The 11475-nt window shown below is 51.6% G+C and overlaps 1 protein-coding gene across 1 annotated transcript; it reads left to right on the top strand.

Annotated features, from left to right (window-relative positions):
* The first annotated feature begins 1314 nt into the window (after window positions 1-1314).
* Window positions 1315-3445, top strand: CHST14 (carbohydrate sulfotransferase 14). The gene has a single exon (XM_066277094.1). It carries the CDS (start codon window positions 1540-1542, stop codon window positions 2668-2670), a length of 1131 nt encoding a protein of 376 aa, XP_066133191.1. The 5' UTR covers window positions 1315-1539; the 3' UTR covers window positions 2671-3445.
* The last annotated feature ends 8030 nt before the right edge of the window (window positions 3446-11475 follow it).

Below are 11475 nucleotides of genomic sequence, written 5' to 3'. Positions count from 1 at the left end.
TTTCTTAACCTGTGCAGTGGAAATATCATGGCACCTCCCTCCCAGGGTGACTATTATGACAAATGAAGAAGAAATGACAAAACACTGAACAGGCATCTGCCTCAATAAATGTGGACTAGAATCACATTACTACAGTACTTCAGAGCCTCCCTAATCTCCATACATAACAGGGTGATGTCTAAATAATTAGCAAGGGCCTGACCGGGCGGTGGCGCAGTGGATAGAGCATCAGACTGGGATGCGGAAAACCCAGGTTCGAGACCCCGAGGTCGCCAGCTTGAGCAAGGACTCATCTGGTTTGAGCAAAAAGCTCCCCAGCTTGAGCCCAAGCTCCCTGGCTTGAGCAAGGGGTTATTCGGTCTGCTGAAGGCCCGCGGTCAAGCACGAATAAGAAAGCAATCAATGAACAATTAAGGTGTTGCAATGTGCAACGAAAAACTAATGATTGATGCTTCTCATCTCTCTGTTCCTGTCTGTCTGTCCCTGTCTGTCCCTCTCTCTGACTCCCTCTCTGTAAAAAAATAAAAATAAATAAATACTTAGCAAGGAAGGTGTCCAGTTCATATGGGGAGAGGATGGTCAGTGACATCCAGGGCATTCCCATATCTGCCTCTAGCCCACATGGCCAACCTGGTGCCATGGAGCATATGTTTAACTTCAAGCAAGGAAGCTAGCTGCTGCTTTTCAAAGTATAGTGACCACACCTTTGGTCAGGAGACACGAACTTGTTATTGGCCCCCTCACCACAGGGACCTAGTTAGCCCACCTCTCCATGCCTGGAGGAGGGATGTTCAGAATTATCCAGTGGATAAACACTAATCAGCCAGGTACAGTTAAATTTAAGGGTCGCCATGGTTATTTCTCTTTACTGGAGTGGCTAGGACGGTGGGCAGGGGGAACACACTGGACACCCTGCTTAAAGCCAGAAACGGGCCTCTGAGAAGTTTGGACTCAGCACTGGCGCAGGGTGAGGAGGCGTGGCTTCCTCCAGACCAGCTGTTTCGAAGGGCTCTCAGCCTGGCCAGAGAGTGCAGCAGGGTGGTTGGGTGTAGGTTCTCTCCGTCCGCTCCCTTAAAGCACTCTTCGCGCCCAGGTCTTTGAGACCTCGGCAGCTTTTTACCCCAAGACCAGGACGGCCCTGCATCAGGCGCCCTCTCCCGGGTTGGGGTCTGCACTGGCCCTCCTAGCCCGTTCACTGCAGGGGTATCCGCCCCTCTCCCCGCCCCGCGACTGAGCCCGCCCCGCGCCTGTGTCACGGAGGGGCCGGGGGCGGGGAGCTGCCGGGCGGGACATCCGGCCCTGGTCTCCCGCCGCGCCCTCCAGCCGCCCGCCGCCCGCCGCCCGCCGCTCGCCACTCATCTACACCAGAACCTCTGCCCCGAAGCTGGCCACCCCCGCGCGTGCCGGGGTCTCCCCTCTCTGATCCCGCCCAGCGCTGCGGCCCCAAACCCTCGGAGTCTGCCCCTACCCCGAGCCCGCCTCCCTGGCAGGCAGCTCAAGTGTCTGCCGGCTGGTGCAGGCCCCCACCCCCGGAGCTCCATGTTCCCCCGCCCGTTGACCCCTCTGGCGGCCCCAGATGGCGCGGAGCCCCTGGGCCGGGCGCTGAGACGGACGCCACTGGGCAGGGCCAGGGCCGGGATGGGGGGGCCACCCCTGCTGCTGCCGTCTATGCTGATGTTCGCGGTGATCGTGGCCTCCAGCGGGCTGCTGCTCATGATCGAGCGGGGCATCCTGGCAGAGATGAAGCCTCTTCCCCTGCACCCTCCCAACCGCGAGGGCGCAGCCTGGCGCGGGACGGTCCCCCGGCCTGGGGGGCTGTCCCTGGATGCCGGGGATTCGGACTTGCAGGTGAGGCAGGACATCCGGAACCGGACCTTGCGGGCAGTGTGCGGACAACCAGGCATGCCCCGGGACCCTTGGGACTTGCCGGTGGGACAGCGGCGCACCCTGCTGCGCCACATTCTCGTGAGTGATCGCTACCGCTTCCTCTATTGCTACGTCCCCAAAGTGGCCTGCTCTAACTGGAAGCGGGTGCTGAAGGTGCTTGCGGGCGTCTTGGACAACGTGGACGTCCGCCTCAAGATGGACCATCGCAATGACCTGGTGTTCCTGGCAGACCTGCGGCCTGAAGAGATTCGCTACCGCCTGCAGCACTACTTCAAGTTCCTGTTTGTGAGGGACCCCTTGGAACGCCTTCTCTCTGCTTACCGCAATAAGTTTGGTGAGATCCGAGAGTACCAGCAACGCTATGGGGCTGAGATTGTGAGGCGGTACAGGGCAGGAGCAGGGCCCAGCCCCGCAGGAGACGATGTCACCTTCCCTGAGTTCCTGAGGTACCTAGTGGACGAGGACCCGGAGCGTATGAATGAGCATTGGATGCCCGTGTACCACCTGTGCCAGCCTTGTGCTGTGCGTTATGACTTTGTAGGCTCCTATGAGAGGCTGGAGGCTGATGCTAACCAGGTGCTGGAGTGGGTGCAGGCACCACCCCATGTTCGATTCCCAGCTCGCCAGGCCTGGTACCGGCCTGCCAGCCACGAAAGCCTGCACTACCACCTGTGCAGTGCCCCACGGTCCCTGCTGCAGGACGTGCTGCCTAAGTATATCCTGGACTTCTCCCTCTTTGCCTACCCACTGCCCAATGTCACCAGGGAGGCCTGTCACCAGTGACCATGGTTATGGGCCAGCAGCTGTTGGGGACTGGTTTTGACAATGCCAACTCTTGTGCCTTCCATTCAGAGAAACCCTGGCTCTGAGGCCTGGAGTGTCACCAGATGTCTGGATGGCAGGGACTGCCTTCAGAAGTTTTTTGTCCAGGGTGGGTGCCCACCATGGCTCAGAAGACAGGGTTGGACGGGAGGCCTGGTGTTCTCCCATTGGGGGGATTTCTTGGAGGCCAGTGAGATCTTTCTTGTCCTGGCAGCAGAGCCAGATGCCAGTTTGTCAGTGAAGCAACACATCTGTTCTACAGATGGACTGAAGGGATTGTGCAGTCCACTTGATCTACCTTACCTTAAGCTGTGACCATATCCAGAGGTGGCACCTATCAGGAGCACAACCAGAGCCAGGGGCCCTGTGGCTCTGATCACCCATTCATTCATGAGTTAGCAGTTGTGCCTTACAAATAACTTTTGTGCCTTTCTGCTTCAGACTCAGAATTTCCTACACGTGCCATGTTCTTTCTGTTTTTCCAAGGAAAAGAAAACAATCAAAGCTCTTTCCGGGTAACCTGGCCCGGCAGGCATCCAAAGACCCCTGTGCCCAGCTTCCTGGGGCTCTAGGCACTCCCCCTTTCCCCCCAAATTATGACTGTGGCTGGTGTGTCTGGCTGCCACTTTTCTGACACATTTATTTAAAATTTGTAATTTTTGATAGAACACTTGTGAAGACTTTGTTTTCCTAATAGCTGAAAGTTTTAATAAAGCTGTTTTGTATACAAAGTCAGCATCTTGGATATTCCCTCCTGTGCATCCAGCAAATCTCCCAGATGTCTGTCTCCCCAGGTCAGGAGGAGGGAGCTTGTAGGTAGAGAAAGGAAAACAAAGTGTAACTTGCTTGGGCCAGTCTAGTGAGCCACTGACATACCATGGAAAAGCTGAGGGCTCCCCAGAGACCATACCTGATCACAGGCTCAGCTTCTGGATGACACTGAAGGGCAAACCCCATTATGAATGGCACACCCCCATGGCCTAGTCCCTGAAGAAGGAGGTGGGTGTGAGACACTGGCTGCTCCTCTTCTTAAGCAGGCATGGTTCTTGACTGAGGAGGCCCCCAGATGAAAAGGGGGATCGTTATGTGAGCAAGGGGAGTTATCCCTGTCCTTGAGACTTACAGGGAAGGCAAGGAGGTTGAGTGAGGGGCAGGCTCTTGCTGACTTCAGACCAGAGGAAGTTGTGAGTGATGTGGGAGGATGTATACCTACCTAGCCTTGCTACTGGCCTGACTGGAGAAATTGGGGAAGGCAGCTTCTCTGGACACTGGTGGATCTGCCATGATTCAACAGGAGGCCTTACCTGATCTCTTGTCTGGGTCAGGTGTCCCTCTTCAGGGTGCCCTTGGCTTCGGGGACTTGACTTCAGATAGCACTCACCGTGCTCTGTTGTAATGGTCCTGTTACTTGGCAGTCTCCCCACTGAGACTGAATTGTGTGAAGCTGAGACCATGTCTGTCTTGTTCTCAGAACCTAGCCAAGGGGCTGTCATATAATAGGCATGTACATGGCCCAGCAGAACCAACGTGTACATCTTGCTACAGGACAGAAGAGCACTGTACTTGGAGTCAGCCATACTGATGAAGTCCCACCTCTGCTCACCAGCTCCCTGACCACCTCTTTGAGCCTCCACATGTTCCACTGTCTCATGGGAATAATAACGCCTGCTTATACTGATTATTGTGAGGATTAATGAGGACAAAGTGAGTAAAAGGGCCCATCCCAGCATATGGTTCAATGATTGTTCTTTGAGATGCTAGTTGAACATCTGGTCCCTTCACGGCCTGTGGGGTAGGGGAGAAGCCAGGACACTGTGTCTACCCAGCACTGGAGACCAGAGCTGCCTCTGGGTAGAGCCCCTTTGACCTGTGCATTCACTTCCTCCGCTGGCCAGTCAGTCCTCTGAGCTTTTGGCGTCTTAGGGGTCCCCCACCCCTACTCTGTTCCAGCTTCTTTCTCCTTGGCTGGGAACTGCCACTTCAGACCTATAGCAGCTACTCAGTTCCCGTTACAAAGCCTGTAGCGTGGAACCCAGAGAACCCAGCTGCTGTGTTCACCTCACCTCAATCCTCACAACAGCCCAAAGCCCAGGTGTTACCCTCGTTTAGAAACATGGAAAATGGCACAGTGAGGGTAAGTATCCTGCCCAAAGTCTTTGTGCTCCCAACTGGGAGCTGGAGAGAGAGAGAGATGGTGGAAGGCAGGAGTTGAGAGAAGAGGGAATGAACACGGAGGTTAACAAGCTGAAGGGCAGGTGGGGGTCATATCTGGGGTGTTGGCACACATTTTCCCTCAGTTCTTTCATTCCTTCATTTGCAAAGAGTCCAGTTTAGCCCAGCTGACATTTACCAGTCGCTACCCTGAAGGAGTGGTACCCTGAAGATGTGGTTAGCTTATTGACTCCTCTCCTCTCAGGCATCAGAGGGTGGCAGCCCACAGATCATCCTGACAGCCAGTATCCGACACCTGTGCTCTGGGGAGGGAGGGTTTGAGGTAAGAGAATGAGGGGACCACTGAGACAAATGCTACCTACTGTGATTTTTTTACCCTAGAGTCAGCCCCTGAGGAACTTAATTTGTCATCTACCTTTCCTTTCAGGAAAATAGATTAAAAGAAGCTGCCAAGGAGGTGGCAGAGAGTTGTGAGGGTCCAGCTGGCCCTAGTGTGGCCTGTCTTATACTGGGTGCCTAGGCCAGAGCTGGGAGTATGGTGGATGGCCAGCTCTGGGTTGCCAGGGATGGGGCAGGGGCTTCTCACCCGGACTGTCTTCTTGGAATTCTCCCTTTGCATTGGAGACTGGACACCCGGACTGTCTTCTTGGAATTCTCCCTTTGCATTGAGTCAGCTCTCATCCTCACAAGGAGCCAAGCCCTATGCTACTGACTAAGGACAAGGGTCCCTTTAAGAACTCACTCCATCACAACAGCCCAGTTCTCCTGGACACAGGGGGATGGGGCTGGCAATTGTTTAACTTCTCTCATAGGCTGAGGGCAATGAACAAAGGAATGGGGAGGAGCTGGAAGGGGCCTGGCCTTCCAGGTCTGGGCCCTGACTCTACTTCCAGCCTCCATTTCTGGTTCATTTTTCATCCTACCTGATACTACTGCCCAGAAACCATCTCACCTTCCCTTTTCTTTTTAAATTATTTTTTTCTTTTTTTCCAAGTAAGAGGAGGGAGATAGAGTCCCACATGTGCCCTGACCAGGATCCACCTGGCAACGCCCGTGTGGAGCTGATGCTCAGCCCATCTGGGGCTATGCTTGCAACCTAGCTATTTTTTTAGTTCCTGAGGTGGAGGCTACATGGAGCCATCCTCAGTGCCCAGGGATAATGCTCTCAAACCAATCAAGTCATGGCTGCGGGAGAAGAGAGATAGAAAGATTCCTGGACAGGGCACACAGGAGAAGAGACCATCTGCTTCTCCACCCCTCCCTTTCCCCTTTCTGTCTCTTGGGACATCCACACACTGGGCTAATACTCTACCACTGAGCCAACTGACCAGGGATCTGAGTTGAGCAGCTAACCCTCCCCACCTGGGGGCTTATCACCAGAGGGGGCCAAGCCCCTTCGCCCTCTCCCAGGGTGGTTCCTGTGCTTGTATTGAACCCCCGCCTGCATTCAAGCAAGAGAAAAGGGCTTCTTTCTCTTCCTAAAGAAACTACTAATAATTAACAATAGCTACTCTGAAATCAGAGCACCTGTGCCTGGCATGCTGGCAAGTACTTCAGGTGCATCCTCTTTATTCTAACAACAACCCAGCGAGGTAAGCAAAATTATTTCCATTTTATAGCTGAGGAAATTAAGCCTAAGTGACTGGCCCAAAGAGATGGTGGGGTCGGGATTAAAGCCCAGCTCCATCGAATGTTTACTCCTTTGTAAGTGAACATGCACCATAAATTATCCAGCTCGTCACATTTACTGATAAGCATTGTGTTCGTTTTCTCTGATTTCTGCACACATCTCCAGCTCTCCTTTCCAAAACTCCACAAGCAATTCTGTCCACAGACCTCTCCAGCTATTATTAAATTCCCCAGATTTGCCCACCTTGAGAATCAACTTTCTATTAGTGCTGAGCCCAGACCATGAATATGCTAGACTGTTGTAACCAGTGGTGGGATTCAGCCGGTTTGCACCAGTTCGGAAAAAAACGATACTTAATTTTTTGTTGAGTTCAGCAAACCAGTTGTTTAAATGGCTCTTGTAATCAGGGTTCTCTCTAAGGTGGGTGCCTGGGCAGCCACCCAAAGTGGAAATCACACATTTACATTCCTTACTCTTTTTAAACGTTCATCTGTACAACATATTCTAAGCACTCACAGTAATGTTCATTTCATCCATAGGTGAAAAAAATTTGAGGAACTATGCTTGTAATATTTATTAATTTCATAAAATTCATTATACCTTTGATGAAATACATTTTAATTCCCTTGTGTTTGTTACTTCAGTAAACAAACATATAACATAAAGAGAAAACAACCAGGGGGTGACAAGGTGTCATTGGAAATAAATAACAGTTTAATTGTTTTTTGTCAGTATTATTTAATATTTTTTCATTAATATCTTAAAAGTCTTTCTTATAACAATCTAGTTTTGTGTACCTCTTTTACTGTTCTTATTTAAGTATTAAATGCATGTAATAATAAACTACCTTTTGGTATATCATTTTTTATACTTAAAAAATGCTCATTAGGGCAGAGAGCCGGTTGTTAAATTATTTGACTCCCACCACTGGTTGTAATGCTGGTGGTTGAAGCCAGGCAGATCCGCATTGAATTCAGGAAGATGGTAGAGGAACTGCGGAGCTAGAAAGCGGCGGTATACCCATTTATTGGAGGCTTGCAGAGACAGGCGAGGACAACCATTTTTTGCAGTGGAGGGCAAGGGATCAGGAACATCACCCCTCAAGGTGGCAGCTCAGGGAATCAGGGAACAGCGTTGCAGTGGTGGGAGAGGATCTGGGAAAATCACCCTGAGGGAAAGCACTCATAGCTTTTCATAGAGACACACATGGCTTTCTGCCATGTGCTCATGCACTAATCATGCAAAGTGCTTGCAGCCAGGAAACCAGCTAGCAAGCCTAACACAGCTGTTTTCCCCACAACTGTCAGTTCAGGTCCACTGAGAAGCAGATGCCAAGGCAGAGTTAGACATGCAAGAGATTTATAGGAGAAACAGCTGTGAAGGATAAAGAAGAAGGGAGCAGGAGTAGGCTGGAGAGCTTCACATCTGTGGAAGAGAAAGGAAAGGAAGAATTGCATGGGAAGAGTCTCAGATTACAGTGCAGCTCTAAGAAAGTCTCTGCAAGACCAGTGGGGAACCCAAGCAAAGGTGACCTATTGGAGGAGTCCCCCCTCAGGCAGAAATGGGGTAGCAGGGCTTGACCTGTGGTGGCACAGTGGATGAAGCGTTCAACCTGGAATACTGAGGTTGCTGGTTCAAAACCCTGTGCTTGCCTGGTCAAGGCACATACAGCAACCAAGAAACAAGTAAAGTGAACCAATTATGAGTTGATACTTCTCATGATGCTCCCCACCCCACCATAAAATCAATAAATAAAATCTCTTTAAAAAAAGAAATGGGGTAGCGGGGACACAGACACTGAGGTAGATCAAAAGGAGACTGAAAGCTGGGGGCTGTCAGCCAATAATTACACTTCTCACAGTAGGTCCTCTTGAAGGAAGATGTGAGCACGTACCTTCGTGGCTGCCACACAGGCCCGACTTGGCTACTCTAACTTACGGGCACTGGTCCTCAAAAGTTCTGTTGACATATGACATTTTCAACAACCAAAAAACAGCTGTTGATCTAGCAAGAGCCTCTACGATGTCTGAGGCGTCTTGAACTTAACTCTTCCCAGTGGTCATTCCTTGGCTTTATAGCCAGACGACTGCTCCTGCCTTCATTTGGGCGTTGAAAGATGTGTGCCATCACTGCCCTCCAACGCCCATACTGTAATTTCCAGGGTATTTCCTCTGCAGTTTACCCGACTCCCTGCAGGGTTTGATTACCCTTGGTTTGTGCCTTTGCCATTCACTGAGTGAATATTGATGATCTCCTTTGCCTAGCTTCTGTCTTTCATAGGCTCACGTCCTTTCAGGGGAGAGCAGACTCACCCAGAGGCTGAGTCTGGGTGCTGGATCCCCAGACCTGCCAAAGGACAGAGCCTAGGCCTCCTCCCACTCCGAGGGTTCACATAAACCCCAGGGCAGCCTGAGAGGGAAGAAAAGTCTCTCTAAAGTGAGTTTCCAGGGACCCGCATGCCCATAAGTCCTAGGCCTTCTGTGCCATGCCCTACTGAGCTTTTGAGCTTGTTACATTCTGGTCATGGGCCAGTCTGCGGAGGAGTTCCAAAGAGACGAAGAGAATCACATCATCCGTCCTGACTGTGCCACTCTGAGGAGACAAAGAGGACCAGGTCAGGTCAGGTCAGCCCTGCCCTTCAACTCTCCAGTAGGAAGCTGGGCCAGCCTCAGCCTTGGGGTGGGGTTTTGGGGGACAGAAAGACATCAGGGACTTCAAGAGCTTTAGAAGGAGGAACCTGTCGTGTCACTCCTGCCACTGGCTCAGCAGCTTTCCCAGACCCGCTGGGCCACCAACTCATTGACTACAGATGGATGAAGGGAACCAAACGGTCCACCTCACAGCAGCCCCGGGGGCATCCACTGAATCATTTCTCTGCTCTCTGTCCTGGGGAGATTGAGCTGCCCTTAGGACCCCTGCCAGAGCCCCAGGGGCAACAGAGTCCCAAGAGGCCAAGCACTGTGTCCAGAGAGACCATCAGAGCAGAGGAGTCCATGGCAGCTGGCAACCAGGCTGGTCCCTGAGCGAAGGGCCACGGGCTGTCTGGAGGAAGGCCCTTGAGGCAGGCCCAAGAACAGTGGGGTTGGCTGGGCAGGGGTAGGGGAAATGGGGCAAAGCTCTCTGGTTGAGGAGCTAAACCAAATTGGGGGTTTGCTGACCACTGGCAACCCAGGCATATCACACCTTTCTCACCAATGAGAAGCTGTAGTTAGCCTCTTCCACAGAAGCTGCTGGACACAACGCAGGCCCATCCCCTGGTAGTGGGTCTCCTGTCTGGGTGCCAGTGTTCAGTAATAAAGAGAGCTGTTCTGATAGATGAGAGACCTGGCCTACCTGAAGCAGGAGGGTCATGAGGGAAAAGCCAGGCCTGTCCAACTTTTCGGGGGGACTCTTTGATTTTTGTTCACTGAGACTATCCTCAGCCCAGGCACCCACACATAACAAAATGAAGGAGAGGACTGGAGGAGCAATGTGCACAGGGAAGGAACACAACAGGAAAGGGGACTCACAGCTGTGGCTCAGATGCCTGGCCCTCCGGAGGCTTTTCTCAGCTACTGAACACCTTGCCTGTCCCTCCTCAGAAGCCCCATGGTCCCTAGTACTGCATACTTCTAAGAGAGCTTTTAACCCTGGCATTCCTTATCTGTCCCTGCCCTATAGACTGGGAGTTTCCCAAAGGCAAGGATCAGGCCTCATTTCTCTTTATATATATTTGGTACATAGAAGGTGCTCTATAATGGTTGAATAAGTGGAAGGTCAGATGACTGGATGGATGGAAGGAAGGAAGGAAGGAAGGAAGGAAGGAAGGGAGGAAGGAAGGAAGGAAGGGAGGAAGGGAGGGAGGAAGGAAGGAAGGAAGGAAGGAAGGAAGGAAGGAAGGAAGGAAGGAAGGACAGTTGAGTGGATGGATGGATGGATGTGTGGATTGGTGGATGAAGGCATAAATGGATGGATGAGTAAATGGCAGCAGGGGGACTAAAGGAACTTCTGCAGGAAGAGAAATCAGGAATCACAGTGAACATCTGGCAGTTAGCATATTGCTTCTTAAAAGGAGGATATTGGAAGGAAAGAGAGATGTTCCGCTCAGGAAGCAATAGCAGAGGTTTGGCAGATGGAGGAAGTGGCCCAGGCAGGGCCGGGTCCTGGGCTTGCTGAGATACAGGAGAGAAGGGGTGCCACTTGGACTGGCAGAAACAAAGCCAAGTGAGAAACAGATGTCCTGAAAGGTGACAGTCGAAGAGTAATCCCCTCCAAAAAGGAGGAACTTCCAGCAGTCAAATGGCTTCTCTAAAACAGAGGTAGAAGGGAGTCACATTCATTTGTTCCTAATCCACAGGAGGTGAGTCTCAGCCACTAATTGTTGTTAGGGAGGTGTCCCTTAGGGTATTGAGGACACAGAGTGACCCAATTCCTTTATTCCAGTCCAGACTCTGCCACAAGCCTCTGATGATCTTGAGCAATTCCCTTCTCTAAGTCTGTTTCCTCACCTGTCACGTTTGCTACCTTATGGGGACTTGAAGACCACATGGGGAAAGCAGTTTTACACAGCCTTGAACTCTGAACAAGCAGGAGGCTGGAAAGCAGCAGTGGGCTGAGGGTTTAGGAGTCAGGAAGTCCTGGATTCAGATACTTGCTGTCTTGCTCAGACACTCATCACTAGCTGGACCAGTTGAACAAGCCTAAACCTTTCTGAGCCTGTTTCCCCACAAGTGAAAAGGGCTAAATTACATCTTGAAGAGTTGTAAGGTTTCAAAATAACTCACAGAGCATGCCTGGCATTTAATAAGTGGAAGTTAATATTACATAGAAGGGATTAATCAGGGTAGCAATGCCTGGTCACAGGCTGGGTCTCCCAGAGGAGGGAACATTTCTCCTTCCTTCCTTCCTTCCTTCCTTCCTTCCTTCCTTCCTTCCTTCCTTCCTTCCTCCCAATTTCTTCCTTCCTTCCTCCCAATTCCTTCCTT

The sequence above is a fragment of the Saccopteryx bilineata genome, chromosome 4, assembly GCF_036850765.1.
Source record: "Saccopteryx bilineata isolate mSacBil1 chromosome 4, mSacBil1_pri_phased_curated, whole genome shotgun sequence".
Lineage (NCBI taxonomy): Eukaryota > Metazoa > Chordata > Mammalia > Chiroptera > Emballonuridae > Saccopteryx > Saccopteryx bilineata.
The sequence above is the reverse complement of the archived record's forward strand: the minus strand, read 5'-3'. Positions and strand labels throughout refer to the sequence as shown.